The sequence below is a fragment of the Oncorhynchus keta genome, chromosome 16 (genome assembly GCF_023373465.1).
Source record: "Oncorhynchus keta strain PuntledgeMale-10-30-2019 chromosome 16, Oket_V2, whole genome shotgun sequence".
NCBI lineage: Eukaryota > Metazoa > Chordata > Actinopteri > Salmoniformes > Salmonidae > Oncorhynchus > Oncorhynchus keta.
In genome coordinates, this window is record NC_068436.1 from 13937308 (window position 1) to 13964439 (window position 27132).

The following is a 27132-nucleotide window of genomic DNA, read 5'->3' on the forward strand; positions in this document are numbered from 1 at the left end:
TACATTTGAGTATCATAGATGTGACCTCCCTTATACTGTACTCTACCAGCCTCATATGGCTGATTGGACGTTGTTCATGTAATAACAGAAGCTGTGCAGCTACACAGGTCAGGTCAGGTCAGGTCAGGTCAGGTCAGGTCAGGTCAGGTGTTAGGCTTGTAGCAAAATGTGATGAGAGGGAAGACGTGGTCATGCACTATTCTCTCCCAACAAACACAGAGTTGTACAACGAACATAAAGTTATCATATTTACATTTACATTTAAGTCATTTAGCAGACGCTCTTATCCAGAGCGACTTACAAATTGGAGGTATCAGATAGCTATGTTTGTCATTTATAAAAGACCTGCCCATTTGATGGGAGACAGGAGAGTTTCATGCCTCATCAGGTCTTATGGTACATGGTACAGGCCTAGAGCAAAGGTACAGGTTCAGGCAAGGACAGGTACAGTAGCCAATAGCATTGTAGGCTGTAACTACATTTACCCAAAATGCCCGCAGAAACCTACATCTCAGTTGGTGGTCCAGAGCTATCTAGCTAGCAAGCAGCTAGCTTAATGTTAGCCTGGTGAGCTAGCTAAAACAATAAAACCTTTTAAAACTATATATTTTTGCATATTCATACCTGACATTACACCCAGTCAGTTGATGTGTTGTTATTTTTTGAGGGTGTAATATTCAACCCAGCTTACCTGTCAACAAACTCTGAGGGATAGTTGTGCCCGGACTAGTCCATTTTAGAAATGAGTTGACTGTGGAGACAAAGTACAAACTCAGAATCATCTTAGAAATACATTGTGAGATTACTACAGATAATGTTCATTCTTCATAGTCAAATGGTAATTTGTGCATTCTTGAAAATTAACATAATACATGCAATTTGTTTGCCACTCTGTCTATACTTGAAAGAGTCCCCCCCCTGCCCAATATACATTTTTATTTAACTAGGCAAGTCAGTTAAAAACAAATTCTTATTTTCAATAACGGCCTAGGAACAGTGGGTTAACTGCTCTGTTCAGGGGCAGAATGACCTTTTGACCTTGTCAGCTCGGGAATTCGATCTTGCAACCTTGCAGTTATTAATCCAACACTCTAACCTCTAGGCCACCTGCAGCCCCAAGATATAGACATAGTTGTACCTGAAGTTGGACATGACTTTAAATAGGCTAAAGTTGTGATACCTGCATAAGCTAAATGTATATTTGGGCGATTTTTTTAACACAGTAAACAATGCATCAAAGCATCAATTTGTGCAGGGATCACATACATAATACTTAAATGTATGCACTCTGTAGGCCTACTGTTGAACTGCTTGGGATAAAAGCGTCTGCTAAGTGGCATGTATTGAAGTGGAGGTTGGCCTCACATGACACCTTGTTGTGACGGCTGTAAGCAGCTTACAGAGTTTTGCCTGGCCCTCGATGAGGGAATAAGTGTCTCTGGATAGCGCTTCTTGTTGGGCTCCAGAATGCAGCTATTCCATAGCTCAGCATATCAAAGTATCCAAAACAGCACCCTATTTCCTATGTAGTGTCAAGGGCCCTGGTCAAACGTAGTGCACTACGTAGGGAATAGGGTGACATTTTAGAATTCAGTCGTAGTCAAATACTACATAAAGCCTGACTGGAAAGCTTCAACAGTGCTAGGCAGTCTAGCTTGTGCTCCCAGTCCTATGCAGAATGTGCTGGCCTAGTGCTAACCACATGGCAGTGTGCCAGCTTGGCTGGCAAGCAGTCCTGTGCAGTGCCTGCCTGCCTTGTAGTTTCTTGTGGTTGCGGTTTCATACTCTGTGATTTTACTGAGATGCTCAACCCTTACACCATCCTCCTCTGATGTTTATACAGTAGGTTAGAGAATTAGGCTACAGACCTACAACCCCACACACAGAATATTTTGAAGCACAGCACTATACTGTAGGAGTATACAAACAGTATATATGTACTGTATATCATGTACATAGTACAGTACATTAGAAGTAAGCTATATCCCCATTGCATAAGACATCTCTCAACCAGTCTCCTTCCAAAACCTATTCAATCTTTTATTTAGAATTCACTGACTGGTGGTAGGTGATGGATATTGCATGTGACAGCTATGCTAATGTCAATGGTTGCTGGCAACACGTCACTGCCAGTATAGCCGAGCTTCTCCATCTGCATTGCTTACTCTTTGGGGTTTGAGGCTGGGTTTCTGTATAAGCACTTTGTGACATCTGCTGATGTAAAAAGGGCTTTATAAATACATTTGATTGATTGATTGATTGCCTACCTACATTACTGCTTTTTGTGCCCAGCTAACACCCATAGATTTAGAGCGAGGAATACTTTTTCTCTAAATATCCTCATGTTACGATGAAGGTCATTCTTTGAATACGTTTCTGCAGATTACAATGTTATGCCAAGCTCGACTGTGTGTTTTAACCATTAACGTACTAATGCACAATTAAATTAAATTCAATACAATACACAACGTGGGCTATGTTAAAGAAAGACTAGGCCTATTAAATAGTAGTGTATCAACAGGGGGGAGGGGAGGGGGGTGGGGTCAATGGGCGCGGCATCCTCCTTAAGGCTTGTTTTTATCATGGGGCTGAGAGAGAAAATAAATCCGTTTTAAAGCTAATTTCCTACAATCTACACATTTTTATCATGGGGCTGAGAGAAAACTCAAACATGATAACAATTCCATGACATTTTTTGAATTTTACATTCTCCCTGAATGTGTAGTTTTTATTTTGGTGGCTGTTGGTTCTCAAAGATGATCTCATCATAGCGCCATGATCTTTTCTCCATACTTTATATCTGGTTTAGTTGTTCAAGTTAAATGAATGTAGGGGGAACACTGTGTTTGTCGTTGTATCGATGCTGAGTGATTTCCACTTGTATGCGGACATCTGGCTACTGTAGCTATAATGTTGATATTGAACTGTAAGGACTCTCATACTCTCACATTTAACTCATTATGATACTGCGATTGGTCAAGTTGGCAGTCTGACAAGCAGGAGGAGGAGCAGTCTGGGCCTGAGTTTGGCCGCTCATTGTTTATTGTGCTGTAGTGTAAACACAGTCTAGATGCAATCTTCAAAGCTCAAGAGGAGGTTAGGGGTCATTGTACAGATGGAATTCATAAGGGAGGCTGGCTGCTGGGTTTACTGTAGTCACGTGACTACGGCATGAAGCAGTGGAACACATGGGACACGCCGTATACTATTAAAACATAATTTCTTTAGGGGACTCCCAAGTGGTGCAGCGGTCTAAGGCACTGCATCTCAGTGCTAGAGGTGTCACTACAGACCCTGGTTTGATTCCAGGCTGTATCACAACCAGGTGTAATTGGGAGTCTCATGGGGTGGCACACAATTGGCTCAGCGTTGTCCAGGGCAGGCCGTCATTATAAATAAGAATTTGTCCTTAACTGACTTGCCCAGTTAAATAAAGGTTAAATAAATAATGGTACATAGTTTACTTGCATGCCCTAGATCAACATCTGTTTTTAGCTGCGCTTCTAGAGTCCTACTCTTTACATTTATGCATGCTCAGGTCATGACCTCTTCACACACTTGAGTCTCTACACTTTCTCCCTACATGTGCACAATCCATCTTACTGGCCCAATACTACTGTACTCTGTGATGCGACACAAAGTTAAAGTGTGAAATAACTGTTGCTGCAAAGTACAATAGAGAGGGAGGAGGGAGAGAGAGAGAGAGAGAGCTGTTAGCCTGGGTCGAGGTGCATGGCTCAGGTCAGGACTAGGGCCTGATCCTCACAAGATAATCTTGCACTTTAGAGATTTGCTTTTCCTGTTTGTCATAGCTACTCTAAACTGACTGTGTTTTGGTCCATACCCTGGCTTGGCCTGTTGGGGCCGAACAGACAAGGCCTGGTATTGGAGCTGTAGAGAACCATGGTAGGGGGTAGGGCGAACAAAGGAGGGTGGGTGTGGCGTAGGAGGGGGGTAGGAGGGCGGGGGGGTAGGAGGTTAAACGCTAAGGGTGACAAGGGTCACAAGTTCACCTGTGTCACCGAAAGCAGAGGATTTGTTGCCTTAGAGAAACAGGCTTTAGCAGTGCAGCTTTGACGCAGCAGGTTCTGTTTATGTCTATGGGCTACGCCACTAAGCTAGATTAGTGTAAATAGTGTGCCGGGTTACCCCAAAGGTGCTGAAAACATGGCCTTTTCTTCGGTTTGATTAGATTTAACGCCTAACGCCAACTCGTTCACTTGTTTTCCTTGCTATTGTACAGGTTTTATTTTGAGGGGGGAAATACGATCAAAGTCATTGCGTGGTGCTGTTTATTTCATGTTCTGTTCTGTTTTTAAAGCTCATTGTGTTTATGACAAGGCTTCTTGTTTGGGGTATCTCACAATTTCCCATGGCCTGGAAATCAATCCTATGCCCAGTAAGTTTATTTCTCAACAAGTCGTCTTGCCAGCTGGTTGCCGACTGTGTAGGCCCATTACTGGGAATTTTCTGGCTGCTTCCAGCACAACGTTCCTGGAAGTTTGCAGCTAAAAACAGAAACAATGAGGTTCATTAACTGATCAGAGAGCTGTACTGGACTTGTGAGGCCTTGATTCTTTGAGTCAATACAGATATTGTCTCAGCTCCAGATCAAAGTGGTTCAGACTTGGGTTGCGTCCCAAACGGCAGGGCCCATAGAGCTTTGGTCAAAAGTAGTGCAATGTAGGGAATTGGGTAATGGTGCAATTTGGGACGCATCCTTGGACTGTTGATCAAGAGGTTTTCTCTGGTCAGATACAGAGCTGGCACAACCGGAATCAATCATTACTCATTATCGGCCTAGTAGATAATTCAGTTGCAAAACAACAGCAAAGATCTTAGAAGGTATACCAAGAACCATTTGAATCTGATGAACCCTATTTGGAAGACAGGGGTTCTTTGTAAGACAAAAGGTTCTACCTAAAAACTTTTAACATACCAATAATTGTTTTTGGAGTGTTCTTTGATGATTCTTTGGGAGTCAAGAAGGGTTCTACTCTTCTGAATCTGAATAAGCTTTTGTATTGTATTTTTTTTTTAATAGTGCCTGAGCATTAGTGTTTACCTCAGTGTTAACACTTTTAACATCAGGAGTTTGAGTGATCGGATAAATTTAAAAAGATATGAGAATTTAAAAATGTTTGTACCTATATGGGAATATTTGTGCATGTATCTGGTATTCCTTTAATCATTTTACATACCGTACTGACATATATCTTTGCCATGATTTCTTTCTTTAAAAGTAGTATTTTCTGTGATTTTATTGAGCAGAGAGTAGGAGAATAGAAGGGAGTATGAGTGAATTAGCTGTGTATTGTATTTATTTTTAAAATGTTTTATTTAAATTTAACCCGTATTGGATGGTACACAGCCAATTGGCCAATATTACCATGTGTTGATTTTTAAGTGTAACATTTCTAGTCTTGATTCAGAAGTTAAATTAACTTAACACTCAGTGGTGTAAAATAATCCCAGTGTTGGTGTTAGTAACCAGAGTTGAGTGTGATTGTGTCATTTTTACTATGTGTAAAGTAATACCCTCAAAACCACACCCATCATTATCATATTTCCCAGCATTCTGTATTGGAGCTTGATTTTCAGAAATCTTTGTGTTAAAATGTGTGTTTTTGCATGTACATTGATTGGTTGATTAATCTTATGCTACACAAAGATAAATTGCATTCATTTTCCTAAACTAATCCTTGATTTTAAGACTTATTGCACCCGTTACTGAGATGGTTGTTCCAGTTTAGATGATTTAGGGAGTCTCATTACTCAGTCTTGCCTATCCTGGCAGTCATTATGAATGCAGGTAGCAGGTAATTAAAAGTTCAAATTGTTGCATATCTGGATTCCAATAGGATTTTCACATCACTTTGCAAGCCAGCATAATGTGACTTGCAGGCCTGATGGGGCCTGTAAACTAGGAGTTCCCTAACACCACTGTGTTAGGTTATAACTAGGTTTTATGATATACAGTACCAGTCAGAAGATTGGACACTCTACTCATTCCAGGTATTTTCTTTATTTTTACTATGTTCTACATTGTAGAATAATAGTGAAGACATCAAAACTATGAAATAACACATATGAAATCATGAAGTAACCTAAAAACTGTTAAACAAATCAACAGTGCTGGAAAAGTACTCAATTGTCATACTTGAGTAAAAGTAAAGATACCTTAATAGAAAGCAACTCAAATAAAAGTGAACGTCACTTAGTAAAATACTACTTGTGTAAAAGTCCAAAAGTATTTGGTTTTACATATACTTAAGTATCAAAAGTAAATGCAATTGCTAAAATTAACTTAAGTATCAAAAGTAAAAGGAAACTATTCTAATTCCTTATATTATGCAAACCGGACAGCAAATATTCTTGGTTTTTAATTGTTTTTTAAAAACTTACGGGGCACACTACAACTCTCTGACATTAATTTACAAACAAAGCATTTGTGTTTAGTGAGTCCGCCAGATCAGAGATGACCAGGGATGTTCTGTTGATAAGTGCAGGAATTGGACCATTTTCCTGTTCAAATGTAACAAGTACTTTTGGGTGTCAGGGAAAATGTATGGAGTAAAAAGTACATTATTTTATTTAGGAATGTGGCGAAAAGGAAAAGTTGCCCAAAATATAAATAGTAAAGTAAATTACAGATACCCCAAAAACTACTTAAGTAGTACTTTAAAGTATTTTTACTTAAGTACTTTACACCACTGAAAATCTAAATATATTTCATATTTGAGATTCTTCAAAGTAGCCCTTTGCCTTGATGACAGCTTTGCACATTCTCTCAACCAGCTTCATGGAGGTCGTCAGTCACCTCATGTAAAAATGAGGTAGTCACCGGTAACATAGTAGAACCATTTACAGGTGGTTCTATGAAAACCTCTCTGCAAAGGGTTCTACCTGGCACCAAAAAGGGTTCCCATATGGGGACAAACCAAAGAACCCTATATTATTCTACTTAGCACCTTTTTTTTCTACGAGTGTAGTACAGAGACATAGTTTGTGTGGTTAGACAGCAGCTCATTCAAAGCCCTATCACATGACTGAGGCCGATGGATTTTATTACTACTTCTGTCTCTCTAGACTCTGATGTTGACAACCGGGAATTATGGGAGTTTCGAGCCAGAAGTTAATAACAGCCTGTCACTCACATCGCCGTGGAGATTCACGCGAACATTCTTAGATGGTTTCATTATCTTAGGCAATTAGTTACAGTCAGTGCTGCATCTGTAATGGCACCCCATATTATACCATATATAGTGCACTACATTTGACCAAGGCCTATAGGTGTGACAGTGAGTGATGGAGGCTAAATTTAAGTTCCATAATGGATTACTTTGTCCTCAGGCTTAGTTTTAATCACTAGATGTCAAGGTTCTAGCTTAAAGGGGGTTATACCAGGTCAGCTCTATGTCTCTACTAACCTTTCAGCTGGTATTCAAGGTTATTTAAGGTAAGGACAAAGTTCTCGGTCGGGAATGGGATACTGTTAACGCTGTGGACACAGAGATAAAAAGGGTATCGACTACTTTGTCTGACTCTGGGGAAGTAGATAAAGGGCCTCGTTGCCAACATCCTGAATTATCCCTTTAACTTGCCATAAAACGGGCTATTCTCAGCTATATGTCAGGAGATACACTAGGCGAGGTGCAGTTAGACCTGTGGATCTGGTTCGGCTGTTTTGCTAGCCATGTAGGTTGTATTTACAATGGTGTTTGTTCTTCACTGGTTGCCTTTTTCTTGCTGCAACAGGTCAAAAATCTTGCTGCTGTGGTGCACACTGTGGTATTTCACCCAGTAGATATGGGAGTTTATCAAAATTGGATTTGTTTTCGAATTCTTTGTGGGTCTGCGTACTCTGAGGGAAATATATGTCTGGTCATACAATGGTCATACATTTGGCAGGAGATTAGGAAGTGCAGCTCAGTTTCCACCTCATTGTGTGGGCAGTGTGCACATAGCCTGTCTTCTCTTGAGAGCCAGGTCTGCCTTCGGCGGCCTTTCTCAATAGCAAGGCTACGCTCACTGAGTCCGTACATAGTTTAAGATTTCCTTCATTTTGGGTCAGTCACAGTGATCAGGTATTCTGCCACTGTGTACTCTCTGTTTAGGGCCAAATAGCATTCTAGTTTGCTCATTTTTTGGGGTAAATTCTTTCCAATGTGTCAAGTAATTATCTTTTTGTTTTCTCATGATTTGGTTGGGTCTAATTGTGCTGCTGTCCTGGGGCTCTGTGGGGTGTGTTTGTGAACAGAGCCCCAGGACAAGCTTGCTTAGGGGGCTCTTCTCCAGGTTTATTTCTCTGTAGGTGATGGCTTTGTTATGGAAGGTTTGGGAATTGCTTCCTTTTAGGAGGTTGTAGAATTGAACGTCTCTTTTCTGGATTTGGATAATTAGCGGGTATCGGGCCTAATTCTGCTCTGCATGCATTATTTGCTGTTTTACGTTGTACAAAGAGGATAGTTTTGCAGAATTCTGCATGCCTAGTCAAAAATGTTTCCTTGTCTCCAGGCGCTCTTCAGAGAGAGAGAGGAGAGAAGAGAGAAGAGAGAGAGAGAGAGAGAGAGAGAGAGAGAGAGAGAGAGAGAGAAACAGAGAGACAGAGAGACAGAGAGACAGAGAGACAGAGAGAGAGAGAGAGAGAGACAAAGAGATAGAGAGAGAGACAGAGAGAGAGAGAGAGAGAGAGACAGAGAGAGAGAGACAGAGACAGAGAGAGAGACAGAGAGAGAGACAGAGAGAGAGACAGAGAGACAGAGAGACAGAGAGAGAGAGAGAGAGAGAGAGAGAGAGAGAGAGAGAGACAGAGAGAGAGAGAGAGAGAGACAGAGAGAGAGAGACAGAGACAGAGAGAGAGACAGAGAGAGAGACAGAGAGAGAGACAGAGAGACAGAGAGACAGAGAGAGAGAGAGAGAGAGAGAGAGAGAGAGAGAGAGAGAGAGAGAGAGAGAGAGAGAGAGAGAGACAGAGACAGAGACAGAGACAGAGACAGAGACAGAGACAGAGACAGAGAGAGAGAGAGAGAGAGAGAGAGAGAGAAATCTGTTGTTGTTATCAGGAGGGTCAGGGACAGTTTATGTGGTGAGGAGACAGCACAAACACAGATAAGATACAATAAGGAATGAAATCACAGCCCAGATACAATCGGACAGTCAATTCATGTTCTGTTGCGCAATAAAAACAAAATTGGGATGAAATACCCAGAATCCCAGATATGCCCCACATTGTACACTACCGGTCAAAAGTTTTAGAACACCTGTACTCATTCAAGGGTTTTTATTTATTTGTACTATTTTCTACATTGTAAAATAATAGTGAAGACATCAGAACTATGAAATAACACATATGGAATCATGTAGTAACCAAAAAAGTGCTAAACAAATATTCATATTTTGATTGGAATGTATTTCAATTAACAGGTGTGCCTTCTTAAATGTTCATTTGTGGAATTTCTTTCCTTCTTAATGCATTTGAGCCAATCAGTTGTGTTGTGACAAGGCAGGGGTGGTGTACAGAAGATAGCCCCACTTGGTAGACAGCTCAATTAAGCAAAGAGAAACGACAGTCCGTCAAAGGCAATGATTTGAAGAGGGAGTGGTTGCAGAATTCATTGGACAATACCCAGTAAGCAATACAAAAAAAAGGAAAGGGAAAGGGGGGATACCTAGTCAGTTGTCCAACTGAGTGTAGTCAACTGAAATGTGTCTTCTGCATTTATCCCAACTCCTCTGAATCAGAGAGGTGCGGAGGGCTGCCTTAATCTATACACATTCCAAAGTGAAAAACTGTAGATATGTTGTCAAAAATGCAACTCAAGGCTCGAAGCATCAGAACCCATTGAAAGCAGCGTTGGCCACAGTTAACCTTTTACCACCCGTGCAACCACAGTGGCCAGTGTACAGTACTGTAACCATAGTATCACTGTAACAGAAGTCTGGCGTAGGGATACACATATCAGATCTCTGTGTGCTCAGGTACTCTCCAAACAGGCCTTGAAGTAAAGTAGCTCCCTAACAACAGTCTCTAATTCCACTTCAATAGACCTCTGTGTCTCGTTGGGAGGTGGTGAGTGGGTGTCCTAATGTTTAGGCTGTCTGACTACAAGTTACATAACTTGTTTTATCCGTTCTCTATCCCTCGCTCCGTTTGTTTTACATAACATTTTTCTACATTTCGAGGTGTGGATTATATAAATAGTGTACTCTAGACCATAGCGGGTCACTGTACTGTAGCGCTATTGTTTGCACAAGTCAAGGGTACTTCTCTTTCAAGACTGTGGGTTCAGTGAGGCTATGGCTCTTGTCTGACCCCTGTAATACAGTATAGCTAAGTGGAATGACTCAGTGACTATATCGCTATCTATTATGTACCCAAGCTAAGCCTACACAAACACACACACGCGCCTAGTCACCTTATCCATATACATATCTACTGTACCTCTATCACTCCACTATCCCTGCACATTGTAAATATGGTATTGGAACTGACTCTATGTAGTTTCTTATTTCTTCTTATTATTTCCCGTGTGATTTTGTTCTACCTTGTTATTTTTAGTGCTATATTGATATTGATTACTGCATTGTTGGGTTTGGAGCTTGAAATAAAGGCATTTCACTGTACTTGTGCACATGACATTAAAACTTGAAACACACACACTTCCATGACCCCTATCCTTTATGTGCTCTGTGTGTGTAGTGCAGATGTGAGTGACAGACAGAGAGATAGAAAGAGAGCAGTATAGTACATGCCTGATGACATCATTGTCTTCTATCCAACAGGGCCCTTGTGAGGTTATCCAGGTTGTTTACGTGATATGTAATGTTAATGTACTTATCGGGGTCAACGGGTTTGATTCCCTCACATGGGTTCTGCCTTCATGGTCACAGCGATGACATCTAACATCACCCACGTAATGTGTTTACACGAGTAACCTTCTGAGACTGCCTCCCGTTACTTTGTCTATGACGGCAGATAACGTATTTTCTGTTCAGTTTCCACGGTAACCATTCCCGACATCCAACCTCATTTCAGAGTTCATCTGACCCCAAATGCACACTCCTTTCCTGACCTGTGTGTTCTGGTCTTGGAGGCTTACTGACAGTCTTGAGGTAAAAACAAACCAACTCTTTCTCTCTCTAGCCGGGCAAAATACAGAGGCAACTGACACACTAACACAGATTTGTAGTGAATAAATCAAATACATATGAAAAAAACATCTGTATAGACAGACAATTATTGTAGGATATCCAATAGGCTGTTTATCATCCATAGAGATAAACAATCTCCAATAGTATCCTTCTATGAGGCTGCATCCCCGCCTTTCCCCCTAATACCACCACCATTAACTTTAGCTAAATCACCCATCTTCACTAACTTAACTCATGCTGACAAAGCATTCCTTACACAGCTGAGAAAGTGTCCAGATATTTGAAGCATTCTGAGTTTTTTCAGTGTTATCCCAGTGTGACATCCAAATTAGCCTGGCGTCTAGTTTGAGCGCCAACATCTGCCCTGTTGTTGCCCAATAACGCATTCGCCGCACAGTCAGTGAGTGGCTCTTTTCTGGCTTCACACCCACAACCACATCTCCAGGCCTTATCTAGTTTTCCCATTATCATATAGTCCCCTGAGACAAAATAGAGTCTCTAGTGAGATATTGCGGGGGGAAATCAATCCCATAGATATTTTACGGATTCATATGGAGCGAGGCAGGGCAAGAAATAAAGGTTGTTTGCTCAACTTATTCTGACGAGAGATTTGTGCAATGAAATAAACTGCTATTGTATCGCCTGTGTTATTGTTTGAAGATTAAAGGTAGACTATAAACAATGAAAATGCTTCCCTGGGACTTTTTGTAAAGAAATATAATAAAAAAGGACTGGGGGGGCTTTGATCTTCTGGTAGCATTGGTAGTCCCCTTGAGTTAGTCTCCAATGGTACATGTCTAATGCAAAAGAGACTGGGGTCAAGAGTGAAAAGAATAAGAGCTCCCTTTTAGACATGTATCTTGAGGCTAGATATATCACCTGCATTTGCATGTGTCTGGTGGTGGTAGAACATTGGGCTCTTAAAGGGATAGTTCAGGATTTTGGCAATGAGGCCCTTTATCTACTTCTCCGGAGTCAGATGAACTCGTGGATACGGTTTTTATGTTTCTGCTTGCAGTTTAAAGTTGCTAACTAGCTTTAGTGCAATGACTGGAAGTCTATGGGAACGAGATTCCCTTAAAACATGGCACTTTGATACAGCTACGACCGGAAGTTACTTTTTTTGTAGCAGATTAGGAGAATTTATGTAGCAGGTTAGGAGAATTAGGTTAAAGTTAGGAAAAGATTTAGGATTAAGGATAGGGTAAATGCTCTCCTAACCTGCTATGAAAACTCAGTTCCTGTCATAGCTGTATTGAAGTGGTGTGTTTGTTTTAGGGAGTCGCCTATTGGAACAGCTAGCATGCTAGCATTCCTGTGGACTTAGAATCATTATGCTAATGCATGGCGAAACCACCTCTAACTTCCTTCATACTGGATGTAGAGACAAAAATGGTATCCACGATTTCATCTGACTCTGGGGAAATCCCGAACTAACCCTTTAAAAGTAGTTACATACAGTGCCTTGCGAAAGTATTCGGCCCCCTTGAACTTTGCGACCTTTTGCCACATTTCAGGCTTCAAACATAAAGATATAAAACTGTATTCTTTTGTGAAGAATCTACAACAAGTGGGACACAATCATGAAGTGGAACGACATTTATTGGATTTTTCAAACTTTTTTAACAAATCAAAAACTGAAAAATTGGGCGTGCAAAATTATTCAGCCCCCTTAAGTTAATACTTTGTAGCGCCACCTTTTGCTGCGATTACAGCTGTAAGTCGCTTGGGGTATGTCTCTATCAGTTTTGCACATCGAGAGACTGAAATGTTTCCCCATTCCTCCTTGCAAAACAGCTTGAGCTCAGTGAGGTTGGATGGAGAGCATTTGTGAACAGCAGTTTTCAGTTCTTTCCACAGATTCTTGATTGGATTCAGGTCTGGACTTTGACTTGGCCATTCTAACACCTGGATATGTTTATTTTTGAACCATTCCATTGTAGATTTTGCTTTATGTTTTGGATCATTGTCTTGTTGGAAGACAAATCTCCGTCCCAGTCTCAGGTCTTTTGCAGACTCCATCAGGTTCTCTTCCAGAATGGTCCTGTATTTGGCTCCTTCCATATTCCCATCAATTTTAACCATCTTCCCTGTCCCTGCTGAAGAAAAGCAGGCCCAAACCATGATGCTGCCACCACCATGTTTGACAGTGGGGATGGTGTGTTCAGGGTGATGAGCTGTGTTGCTTTTACGCCAAACATAACGTTTTGCATTGTTGCCAAAAAGTTCAATTTTGGTTATATCTGACCAGAGCACCTTCTTCCACATGTTTGGTGTGTCTCCCAGGTGGCTTGTGGCAAACTTTAAACAACACTTTTTATGGATATCTTTAAGAAATGGCTTTCTTCTTGGCACTCTTCCATAAAGGCCAGATTTGTGCAATATACGACTGATTGTTGTGCTATGGACAGAGTCTCTCACCTCAGCTGTAGATCTCTGCAGTCTTCTCCTTGTATGAGCTGAGAGGGACGGCCAGGTCTTGGTAGATTTGCAGTGGTCTGATACTCCTTCCATTTCAATATTATCGCTTGCACAGTGCTCCTTGGGATGTTTAAAGCTTGGGAAATCTTTTTGTATCCAAATCCGGCTTTAAACTTCTTCACGACAGTATCTCGGACCTGCCTGGTGTGTTCCTTGTTCTTCATGATGCTCTCTGCGCTTTTAACGGACCTCTGAGACTATCACAGTGCAGGTGCATTTATACGGAGACTTGATTACACACAGGTGGATTGTATTTATCATCATTAGTCATTTAGGTCAACATTGGATCATTCAGAGATCCTCACTGAACTTCTGTAGAGAGTTTGCTGCACTGAAAGTAAAGGGGCTGAATAATTTTGCACGCCCAATTTTTCAGTTTTTGATTTTGAAAGTTTGAAATATCCAATAAATGTCGTTCCACTTCATGATTGTGTCCCACTTGTTGTTGATCCTTGTGGCAAAAGGTCGCAAAGTTCAAGGGGGGCGAATACTTTCGCAAGGCACTGTATATTAGGATTAATTCATTATAGACTAAGTAAGTCATATACACTGAGTATACAAAATGTTAAGGACACCAGCTCTTTTCATGACATAAACTGACCAGGTAAAATGCCATTCAGAGAGTGAATGGGTAAGACAAAATATTTAAGTGCCTTTGAATGGGGTATGTTTGACACCTGTTTGTGTCAAAAACGGCAACACTGCTGGATTTATCATGCTCAACAGTTTCCCGTGTGTATCAAGAATGGTCCACCAACCAAAGGACATTCAGCCAAGTTGGCACAACTGTGGGAAGCAATGGAGTCCAAATGGGCCAGCATCCCTGTGGAACACCTTGTAGAGTCCATACCCCGACCAATTGAAGCTGTTCCGGGGGGCAAATGGGGAAGATGCAACTCAATATTAGGAAGGTGTCCCTAATGTTTGGTATACTCCATGTATAAAGAGTTGAACTGAAAAATTGGTAGATATTGACATTGTGATTCTGATTCATCGCAGAGTGCTGGTTGAATGTTGCGTTATATACTTATGCTAACTGCAAGGGTTGATAGCATACTTAATGTTCAAAACAACACCAGCAACACCCGAATATCATTTCCACAGACCAAAGAAGTGATTCTGTTCATCAACATGTACTTCGGCGAAACATATAAAATGACTGATTATTAGTGTTAGTTTGTTGCTGCAGCCTTATAAAGCACATTTGGGTGTTGGCACGGTTTTAGTCAGGAACAGATGGAAGGATGACACTAATATCTGGCTGTAGTATTAAAAGAGGTTGAGCTCATTGCAATAAACAGACATTACCGGAGAGAGCTGTGGTTACGCTGATCCTGGTGAAAGTACAATAGAGCTCTTCATACAAATGGAAAACTTTCTCTGTTTCTCCATAGAGCAGTGCCATGCAAAGTCGGGGTCGCGGGGGAACTGCAGTGGGGTTGCCAAAATGTACAAAAAATCACATTTTAGAGAAAGCTAATTTGAAAAATTACATTTTATTGAGCAAATGTATTTATTGGTTAAAAATGAAATTACCCATTTTAAGGTTGTGTCATTATATTTGAGGTATGGTGGGGTCACAAGAAATTATTGGGGAAAAAGAAGGTCCCCAGAAATTATGGCAAAAGAAATTGGGTCCCAGCTTAAAAACTTTGAACACCACTGCCATAGAGGTTTCACAGTTTAACTGTTTAGTAGAAATCTGCTAATGAAATAAAGACATACCAACTAACAAGTATTAGATTCCAGAATGTTTGTTTGGTAGGTTCATGTAAAAACATTCAACAAACATTCCAGAAACAGGTATGCAGAGATAGCCCATAGGGAATAGGGTGCCATTTCATATGCATCCATGTCTGTATGTATGTGTCAGTTCTCTATCCTGACTGGGCTGGGTGTTGTCTTCCTTCACTATACTACAGTTCTGTTGGAGCTGTGTGTGTGTGCACAGTCACTGCAGCCAGCCTTGGCCCGCTGTCTGTCTGCTTGTTTCATAAGCAGGAGTCGGGATGACCTACATAACTCCTCCCAGGGAGGGGAAGTCACCTTGTCGGGGACCGGCCGGCAGCGAGGCAGGGGCGGGGGCGTGGGGTGGGGGTGGGTGGATGAGTTTATTGTGACGTGGCAAGGCAACTGGCTTACTGGCCCTGTATTCACCACACATCTCTGCATCGTTTTGCTGATATTACAGAGTTCAGTCAATGCATTTTGGTGTGGGAAAGATGACTGGGTTTGTGGGAAATGAGGTCTGCTTAGCAGGCTGATAATAAATAGAACCACCCACACATACACATATGTACACACACACACACAGGCCCAGTGCCAGACAGATCCACTCACACACACACACATCTCGATAGAGACTCCTCTAATCGCGCTAAGAAATTGAATGTGTGTGTAGATGGTCAAGGTTGAATTAGATCAGCGCTCCTGATTGTATCTGCTTGCCGCTGTTGGTTTACCCCCTCCAGCAAGCCCTGGCAGGAAGTGTGTGTGTTAGAGCCAGTGTGTGTGCCTGAGTGTGTGTGTGTGTGTGTGTGTGTGTGTGTGTGTGTGTGTGTGTCTGTGAGAGAAGATAGCTCGTTTGATGAAGGATGTCGGGAGAATGCTAACCAGACAATCACCTTGTGTGTTATTGATTGAGATGAGCGAGGTAATTAGATGGAAGGAGGGGGGCTGGATGGAGGTCGTTTTTAAATGTCTTGATACAACATGTCCTGTTTTTGTACCTATCTCCTTGTTTTTGTTGTTTCGGGGGGTGTTTCTATGCATGTGTGTTTATTTGTGTGCATAGGTTATTTTTGTGTAAATCAGCAAAAATGTGTATTATAGTCTAAACATATATTTTTTTACCATGTACAACATTTACTCCACAGCACTGTAACTTACATTAAACACTTCAAATGCCCCGGTAATAATAAGGCTTCTTGTCAATAACAACGCTGTGCTCTGTCTGGTTTTTACGTCTCTCTCTACATAGACTGCTTTTGGTTATGGCTGACTCAGTATCTGGAGTAGACATTAATAACTGACATTAATGAATGTCCCGCCCTGAGAAACAAGCCTTCAATATGTTACCCACTGTACACAGTGTATTCACGACTGCTCCAGAGCATTTGAAAGGGTCACTTTCAAACCTTTCCACAGGACATCACTGTGCCGCTGTCGAGTTCCTGCCCCGAAAACTATGTCAGGTTTCACCCAGCGATTTTATCTGATCTCTGCTGATTCAGCTAAACTATTTGGAGCACCCAGGCCTGGTCCGTTTTTAAATGTTTGGGCAAAATATACACTTATTTTCTTCCCTGCCTCTCTCTAGAGATGTATTTTATGGTGCGTGTAACTTACAGTATAGATTTGAACTTATCTACCGTAACAGCATAGCCATATCTTATCAAAGCCTCATCTTCGACCTTGCCTAAGTACAGCAGGCCAATTGACCAATGACACAGGCTACACAGTACAATATTGAGTCGTCACTCAGTATTTCTTGCATAACCCCAGTACGCTCTGGTTAAGTTGACCTAAGACATAGGTGAACTCGTCTGGCATATTATTAGAACATGTCCCCGTAAGCCATAATGATCCCGTAAGCCATAGTGACCCAGTAAGCCATAGCATGACTCACAACATAGAAAGGGAGAACATGATTGAGCAAACTTGTGTGATGTGTCATCACATCAACGCGTACATAAGTGGCCTACAATGCCCTGAGTCCAGTGACTAAGCGATCCACCTATGTGTGTGTGTGTGTGTGTGTGTGTGTGTGTGTGTGTGTGTGTGTGACTAAGTGTTCGACCTATCTGTGTCATCAATAACGAGTTAAGTCCTCGCCCCTGATTACCACCTGGAGAATCATTAACTATGGAGCAAGACTCAGTGACATAACAGGATGTGAACTCTGCAGCCTGGTCAGTCCATATTGGGAGCTGTCCCAATATCAACTTGGCTGATAGTCTATCTACATTGGTTTGACATCTCTCTCCACATGTGGACAACGGCGTAGGTCAGACCTATAGCCTTCATATCTTAGAATCCATTATTTAGGAAACAGTTGTTTCAAAGTTGAATTTAGACATCAGCGATAGGTAGTTGAAGGGGAGATATTGTTAGGTTAGCCTAGTGTAACATCTGCTAACAGTTTCTGCCTTTTGACTGTAGTGTTTCTGACTTTAATCTGTACTCTGTCATCTGGGCCAAATCAACTCCACAGTCTTGCTGTTATTTTGCACAAATACGCACGCAGGCACGCACACACACACACAAACAGACAAAAACACACACACCCCTCCTCACAGCCTCTTCTCTGTCCTTTGTTTTTCTTAGCCTGCTAAAGACGTCTCCTCTGTGTTTCTGTCAGTGTCATTTCCAACTCGCTGCAGTAAATCTGACAAGTGCAAAGTCCTTTCTCTTTTCTGTTGGCAGAGATCCTCATGGTTAGCCACATTGTGCGGCTAATGTACTGTTTACGTAGTAAAATTGTGAATGTTTCACAGCATCTCAGAGGCCTCCGTTTCTGATGTTGTTGGATAACAATTACTTTGTCAGCTTTAAAGGCTAAACTGTGTCGTGTCGGTGTGTGCTTTTGTTTCAGCGCGTCGCTGAGACACCCGTCGTCCACAGCCAAAGTGTGTCTGGTTTGCGGGGACGAGGCGTCGGGATGTCACTACGGGGTTGTTACATGCGGCAGCTGCAAGGTCTTCTTCAAGAGAGCCGTAGAAGGTAGGAAAAGTATGATATGCCTTTCCGTTTGGGTCTGGGTTTGGGTGCTTACTAGTGTGCCTCCTGTTGAAGTCTGAGGAACCCTCCCTTCTATGGCCTCAGACTCCATATGGGACACAGTGTAAAGTAAAGTCTTAAAGAAAGTGTCAAATGCATTTTAAAGAGCTTCTGTTTATAATCTGCTTTTCTGTCTATAGTAGTACAGTTGTTTGGGGACAGAAATATGCCTGGTCAGAAGATGTGAATATGGCCTTTAAATATAATTGTCGGCCATTTTGGTTGTGTGCGAAACACAACCCCTCCATTAGCGGGTTTAAACCTCAGTGCTAAGTTAAGTTAGCGCCCTGGCGCTAGGCTAACTCACACCAGTGTCCATATAGTCTTAGAGGAATAACCCCCAGAAGAAAATGCTGAGCTAGCAACAAAGTAGCCCAAACCCAAAACATACTCACACAGAGAGAGGTGACACCAGACCAGTCAGTCTAAAGAAATACCAATAAAGTTTAAAAGGAAGTCGTAAACTGGTGTTTATGAATGACTCCATTTTTGGAGCTTCTAGATAATTACCTGTCAAATATTTATAGTTTTAAACAGAAATGTACGACTCAGTCAGAAACAAATAAGGTTAAATTGCTCCGCATGTACAGTTTGTGGCCTAAGATGACTGAAAACGTCATAAAAACCTCACAAACTACATACTTCTCCCATAACAGCCCTTTATGCTGTGTTTTAGCTGGGGAAAAAACAAAAACTCATAATGCGCTTTTCATTACTGTGTGTAGCGTGAGGCGCTGGGCTAAATCTCACACACACACGTGCACGGACACACACACACACACTCACACTCACACTCACACACACACACACACACACACACACACACACACACACACACACACACACACACACACACACACACACACACACACACACACACACACACACACACACACACACACACACACACACACACACACACACACACACACACACACACACACACACACACACACACACTCCGAGGAGGCAGGCAAGCACCAACAAGGCAGTCGGTAGGTGTTTTTTCAGCAGTCAACTGAGGAACTACAGTGAACTCCTATTGAATTATGTCTTCATTTGATAATATTTACAAACAGTCAATATATGTATCCCTATGAAACCGGATTAGGTCTCCTGGGTTATCAGATCAGAAATGATATCATTCCACTCTGAGCGTGCCTGGGAGGGCTGGGAAGAGTTAACATATAACAGCTGAAGATCTGTGTGTGTGTGTGTGTGTGTGTGTGTGTGTGTGTGTGTGTGTGTGTGTGTGTGTGTGTGTGCAGCTGTTTGTGCAGAAAGCAGGCAGCAGAGTTGGCCACATGAGGTTGGTTAAGAGTGTTATCACCCAGGCCTATTCAGTCTTATTTTAGGCTCATTCAATTCCAAATGGGATACACAGTTGGAATCTGTAGACTGTTTGCCTCATGGGAAACTGCTGTGATTTCTGTGGAACAACTGCTACTTTGTTCACTTGTTCAATTAGCCCCTAAACATGTCCTATTTCTGTGTGTTAGATAGCCATGTCACATGCGCCGAAAACAACAGGTGTACACTTTACCGTGAAACGCTTACTTACGAGCCCTTTCCTAACAATGCAGAGTTAAAGACAAATGTATAAAACATGTCAAAGGAAATCATAATAGAAATGTAAAAGGAAACAATAAAATAACGAGACAATATACAAGGAATACCAGTACCAAGTCAATGTGCAGGGGTACGAAGTAGTTGATGTGAATGGGGGCGTTCTCGGCCCTCTGTTTCCTGCAGTCAATGAACAGCATACTCACGTAAATGTTCCTTTTGTCCAGGTGGGAAAGGGCAGCATGGAATGCAATAGAGATTGCGTCCTCTGTGGATCTGTCGGGGAAGTATGAGAATTGGAGTGGGTCCAGGGGGTCTGGGATGATGGTGTTGATGTGAGCCATGACCAGCCTTTCAAAGCATTTCATGGCTAAAGATGTGAGTGCTAGAGGGTGATAGTAATTTAGACAGGATACCTTGGCCTTCCTGGGCAAAGGGACTATGGTGGTCTTCTTGAAACATGTAGGTATTACAGACTGGGTCAGGGAGAGGTTGAAAATGTAAGGGAAGACACTTGCCAGCTGGTCAGCGCATGCTGTTTAAAGGTCTTACTCACATAGGCTACGGAGAGCATGATCACACAGTCATCCGGAACAGCTGGTGCTCTCATGCATGGTTCAGTGTTGCTAGCCTTGAAGCGAACATAGAAGGCATTTCGCTCGTAGGCTCTCGTCACTGGGCAACTTGCGGATGGGTTTCCCTTTGTAATCCGTTTGCAAGACCTGCCACATCTGACGCGCATCAGAGAGGTGTAGTACGATTCGATCTTAGTCCTGTATTGAACGTTGTCTGTTTAATGGTTTGTCAGAGGGTGTAGCGAGATTTCTTATAAGCATCCGGACAAGTATCCTACTCCTTAAAATTACTTAAGGAGAAGATTGTGTCACATCTAAACTGATACTGTCAGGTATTGTAGGCCATCACTCTCTCTCTTAGATGTGGAATAGCCTAGTTACAATCTATAGGAATTGTGGGTAATGTAGTGTCTTGTATATTATGTTTGAACTGACTACTCTGGGGTCTGTTCTGGTGCAGCTGCTGCCTGGTCAAACTATGTGAACTAGTGGGCTGATGTCATCAAGGTTGCTTGTACGGTAGTATGTGTGTCCTTTGTGATGTGTGCAGTGAGCCCAGCTAGCGCTTACCTTACATCAGCATAGCTGCTAAGAGTGGGAGGGTGGGGGAGAGAGGATGAGAGGTAGAGGGGGAGGGAAAGAAAGGGGGAGGGAAAGAGAGGTAGAGGGAAAGAGAGGTAGGGTATAGAATGAGAGTAGGAGAAAAAGACAGGGGAATTGCAGAAGAGAGACAGAGGGCAGAGAAACAGGCATAGAAGGGAGAGAATGAGGCAGACAGAAAGAATGAGAGAGCGAGCGAGAGGGGAGACAGACAGACACAGAGAGGAGGGGCTGAGAAAGAAAGTAAGCGAGAGAGAGGGAACAAGAGCGAGAGAAAGAAAACTAAAGTGATGTGTCAGCACCGAGCTCCGGAGAGGTGTAAGTAGGACGTGAGGAGACGTTCTAGTTCTCCTCCTCCCCCTTTCTCCTCGTCCTCTCTCCTCCTCTTCCTCAATGTGAAAAACCTGGCCTCTGTGAGTCTGATAATGAGCTATGAGAGGAGACTGCAGGACAATGTCAAAACAACGGGAGAAATAATCCATGTTTCATTTCTGTCAAGGCGCCCCCCAGCTGCCTCACAGGCACGACGGCCTCCTTCTGCCTCCGCCCATTAGACCCAGTTACAGACTCAGAGTCTCAGACCCATTTACAACCCACAGCTAGTTAGTATTCTTTACTCATCGTCAGCTCACATTAAAAACCTGTATACGCTTCCCTTCAATGATAAAGTCGAGGAGTCTATAGGCTGGTCTGAGATCTCTTTGTGTGGCATTAACCATAGGATTAGGCGATACAAACAGGTCTGGGACCATGCTACGGAGTGTGTGAGTAGTGGAAGGAACTGGAATATAATCTATAATTCAGGTTATAATTTTGGGTTGGACGTAAACTAGGTATTGACTGGGTTTGTGTAAATGGTAGTTTTTGGTGGTTTGGTAAGTGTAGCTTTAAACTGTGGTCGGCTGAACAGTATACCACTCTGATGTCAATGGAACTTCTCATATACAGGATATACACCTCTTGGGCCAGTAACCAAAATGTTGCTGGATCGAATCCCCGAGCTGACAAGGTCAAAATCTGTCGTTCTGCCTGAGAAAGGCCGTTAAACCACTGTTCCCCTGATGACGTGGATGTCGATTAAGGCAGCCCCCCACCCGCACCCCTCTTCGATTGCATTCAGTTGTACAACTGACTAGGTATCTCCCTTTCCCTTTCCACTCCATGCTGCCTCCCACCAGACTGAAACCGGATGATGTTTAATTCATTATGGAAATGTTCGCCCACTAACTGTTCCCTTAAAGATCTCTCATTTCAATGAATAAATATTCCATCGTAATTTAGAGAATAATGGTGTATGCATTTTAATATTCGTTCGTTTGTCTTTTTATATACATTTAGTTGATATGACAAATAGCCTTCTCTGTGTAGCTGAGCACAAGGCATCATTTATTGAGCTTAGCAGCTGTTGCTAAATGGAAAGGGTTACAGGGGCTTATGAATAACACCCAGAGGTATTGCTGTAGAATCATTATCTCCTATAAAGTTATAGACAAATTATCATTCATTTCTGAGCCTTGTTGGTCGTTGTTTCACCGCATACAGTACCTACAAAACTAACTTTTCAGGCTTACTGTAGTCTCTGTTACCTCACGTAGGAATTTGGTTTTGTACGTGACTTGAATTGAATTAGCATAGCAGACAATGTATATAAAAGTTTGAAAAATGTGGATACAGTACATTTCCAAGCCAAGCATCTTCACACATTGAACTAGTCTCTACTACCCCCTCCCCACCACTACCCCTCCCCTCCCTTATCCCTACCCTATCCCAGTGTGGATATAGTACCTTTCCAAGTCAAGCATCTTCACACATCGAACTAGTCTCTACTACCCCCTCCCCTCCCCTCCACCCCCTCCCCTCCCCTCCACTACCCCTCCCCCCTCCCCTCCCTTATCCTTACCCACCCCTCCCCTAGTCATCCCTGAGACAGTATGTTGATACAAGACAGCTGGGCTCTGTAAACCACTCCATGTGGACTGCTGCTCTGGGCTTGCGTCTCAAACTGCACCCTATTTCCTAAACAGTGCATAGGGCTCTGGTCAGAACTAGTGCAATAAAATAAATAGGGTGCCATTTGGGACACATCCCCTTTCTGGTCTGTAAGACTAAATGTTGAGTGCTGCTGGCTTATTATTCACATGTCATCAGTGGTTTGGTATACCGTTCTGTTTAATAATATTCAGTACATTTCCTTTATTCCATGACTTATTATTTTACTGGATTTGACTTTATTGAACTCAAAGGTCTACTGTGAAACCTTTCAACCGTGTTACAGGCTAGCCGTGTATAGTATTGCAGTATGTGGCACGGGGATGGTTAGCATTATACTGATGTAAAACTCTCGCTCTCTCTCTCTCTCTGGTCATCAGTGGAAAAGTTCATCTGAGGACACGAATGGTACTGTTTATGAGTTGACTGGCAGGCCCATGCTCCAATCAGATGGTTTATATTTTTACTGATAGGTCTGTGCTCCAATCAGATGTGACGCCTCCTCTAGCTGGACTGGGTGCCTCAGGTTGTCTCATATAACAGCATCTGAAACCCAGCCATTTATTAGACTCAGTCCCTCTCAGATGAATGGCATACATGTCCTTCTATCAGACTTACAATAAACCTACATTGATGTAATGTATATTTATTACAATCATGCTATATGCATTTTCACATTTTATAGAGATGTGATGTCCTTTGACTACTCTGATATATTTTATATGAATTCGTCATGCTATATGCAGAATAACAATAAGCATGGTGTTCCAAAATTGCATATTTATCCAAGTTGTACCATACAATGAACACCACTTGTCCCTTTAACGTAAGGTAAAGTGAAGTAAGCAATCATGGATTGTATCAAAGCAGGCATTATAGCAATCTAATCCATACTAACAACGTTAAATAAACTAACAGGAAGTCATTAAGACCACCTCTTAGGTTGTGTTTGACCCACTTCGTTAAGGTTACCTTAATCCCGGTAAACCCAGAACTAAAATCTCGCCTAATTACTGTAGGTCAGATGCTCGTAACATTTATTTACCTAGTCTGTCCACGAGAAATTCAAGTTACCAAGTGAAAGCAGTTTTTGATCAGACACCTGTATTAGAGCCTATAGACACCTATATAATCCATGATGACAGTGCCCTCCCCTTGACCCCATTAACGACTGTCAACGTAATTAGTGAACAAGGCCAGACAGTGACTGACTGAGGGTGCAGAATTTCCTTAAGCCTCTAGTAATTATGCTAGATAATTAAAAGTAATTGTGTCATTTAATGGAAGCCGAACCCTTTCACACCACAGTTGTATTAATTAAATGTTGCAGGCAACAACAGCTGTGAATGATGCATTGATAAAACACTAGGCCTGAATACTATATATTTTTTTGCAGATTATAGTAATTGGTTTAGCAACATGAGTAAGTAGGCCAAGTACCAGGGTTACCCAAGGTTCATTCAACTATTGTCTATGCTCTGAATGCTAGTCACCTTAGCAGCAGTCCTGGTTTATTGTGTAGGCCTTTTAAACAGTGCTACGTGGATGTAGGCCTACGGCTGGCCTTCAACTTGTCCAGCTCCAGACCCAAATGAGTCTACAGTATCAGCGGTTGCCAGTTACTATTAATTGGTTCATTCTAGTATTGTGCAGCTTAGATGCATGGTAGGCAGTAGTCTTAGTAGCAGTCCTAGTCCATTGTATAATAGACCTATGGCAGTGCTATGCGGATGTATCGTAACCGTGAGTGCCAGTTAATATCTAGCCAACAGACCGACCGGTCCCTCCGTGTTTCCTCAGTGTCCTTAACTCAACCTGGCCTGAGATGACCCATGTAGATGGTGTGTGGAGCCACTCATGCCCTCGTTGCCCCGCGGCACTAAAGGCCTCGATCACCACCCATCTACTTCCTCTTCCAAGCTGATACCTTTGTTCTTTGACATCAATGCAAAGAGGTTTCCGAGCACTAGGTCGCTGGGTAGGATACACCTTAAGTGTTTAACCAAATAACACCGCCAGGCCAATCAGATGGGCTTTATCAATGTTATCACTGGCCCATTGGTTTGTGGTTGATATGTGCAGGGGCAGTGTTGATAAAGTTGTGGTGTGGGGTGTGTGTGTGTACTGTTGATGTGTGTATGGGTGTTGTGACTTCGCTTTGCAGACCGTTTTTGAAGAAAATATAGTTTGTGTGTTTTGACTGATAGGTATCTGAAATTACATTTGTGTGACTACCTACCACACCAAGCCAGATTAAATTGCGTAGGTCTATATTATGCTAAATATGCAAGTGTGCCAATTATCCTACACCTACAGTATGCATGTCATAACATAGACTGTTGAATTATTGCATCACAAATAGTAGAATTCCTATAGAGGGACTTAGCACTGTGGTTGTCGTGGTAAAGCGGGAAGTTCAACTTGTAGGGTCGGATGTGGTTGCCGTGGTTACTGGGTTAACCTTTAGGATCTGCAGTGAGTCAGGGGACTTTATAAAAACAGCAAATCATGCGCACACTGTTGTGACAGACAGGGCAGTTGTGAAATCCAAGAGGGTTGTATATGTGTAGCTATTAGCCCCAGAAACAGGCACTGAAGCACTTTCTGATTTGTTTAATTTGGAAGAGAAGTCATGTTTGTTTTGGCCTGCTACCGGAAATGTTCATTTTCTAAACCGCTCTATAAAAGAACGCTGCCCCTTCCTTCCAAATAGAAATCAATTATATTGTCTTTGATGTTCATGTTTTTAAATGTCAATTGTAAAGTATTTTGTCTGTAATGTATTTTTCGCTATGCGTTGGACCCCAGTAAGACTAGCTGTCACCACTGGCGTTGACTAATGGGGACCCTAATAAATCAAATGGAGGTCCAAGAGAACATCGGCCACTAGATGTGTGTGTGAGAGGGAAGGATGGAGAGGTAGGTTAAAGAATGGGGACACACACACACATATATATCTTCACGGGTATAGACTATACCTTCATGTTGAAATAAAGCCTCATTAGAATGTCCCGGTGAGAGAATAATGACCATGGAGACATGTAAGGCTGTGAGCCTGGGGTAAAATAACGGACGTTTGAGATAATAGGCGAGTAGATGGGAAACCCAGATCAACTTGGTTGGGGGGTGCCTATTCCCTCTCTTTGAATACAAAATATATAGGAGTGTGTGTGTTTGAATGACTTCAAGGTGTACCATGAATCTAATAGGAACGTGTTGAGAACTTCTATTGAAAAATACCACTCTGACAGACGTCGTCATTGAAAACAAATTATTGCTTTTCATTCTGAGCCTGTGTCAAATTCTCCAGCGTTTTTTTTTTTTTTTAATCTGGTGAAAGCCATTTAGGAGCCGACTGCCTTAATCCAACAACAACAGTCGTTACACAGCTGTATGCAGCCAAGGTGGCCTGTGTCAAATGTGTCGGTCTATGTCAAAAGACATTGCCTGGCTAGAATAGACATACCACTGGCAGGATCTCCATTGTCGTCATGTGTGCATGTGACGCTCGGTAAACACTAAATATAGCCTAGCCTAATGACAAGTGTCTTAGACAACGCCTCTTCACTCAATGCGGGACAGATACCGAAACACGAGCCACGGTCTCAAGTTCAGACTATTTAAATAGGAACTGCTTAAAGGCTACAGTACTGTATGGCCTAAACCTGAATCTGTGGAGGACATGGGCCTCTCAGACTCTTCTTTCAAGGACATTCTCAGTATCTGGCAACCTGGGCCAAAAGAAGAAAGAAAAGCTGTTCAAAAGGGTCTCCCATAGGGAGACATCATATTCCCCACATAGTAATATCCCCATAGCGGTTTTATGCTCCAGTTGACAGACAGGGTCCGCTCATAGGCCGGTTGCCAGACGTTGATGTCACAAACGCAGCAAAGAGGAGACATCAATGGAGTCCGTTCAGGAACTCCCTCGGTTGCCATGTAATGTATTGGAGTTCTCTCTCCTGGAGCTGGTTGAGCACTTACGGTA

At 42.3% G+C, this 27132-nt stretch overlaps 1 protein-coding gene across 4 annotated transcripts in view; it reads left to right on the top strand.

Moving 5' to 3' along the window:
* The window catches only part of LOC118375786 (mineralocorticoid receptor-like), a 109184-nt gene that overhangs the window by 43341 nt on the left and 38711 nt on the right, over positions 1–27132 (top strand). For 2 of the 4 annotated variants that reach the window (XM_052464725.1, XM_052464726.1), the window contains exon 3: positions 18230–18366. In XM_052464725.1, the coding sequence (XP_052320685.1) occupies positions 18230–18366 (137 nt within the window). The remainder of the gene's footprint in view (positions 1–18229; positions 18367–27132) is intronic. The other 2 variants (XM_052464727.1, XM_052464728.1) reach the window with 1 other exon arrangement.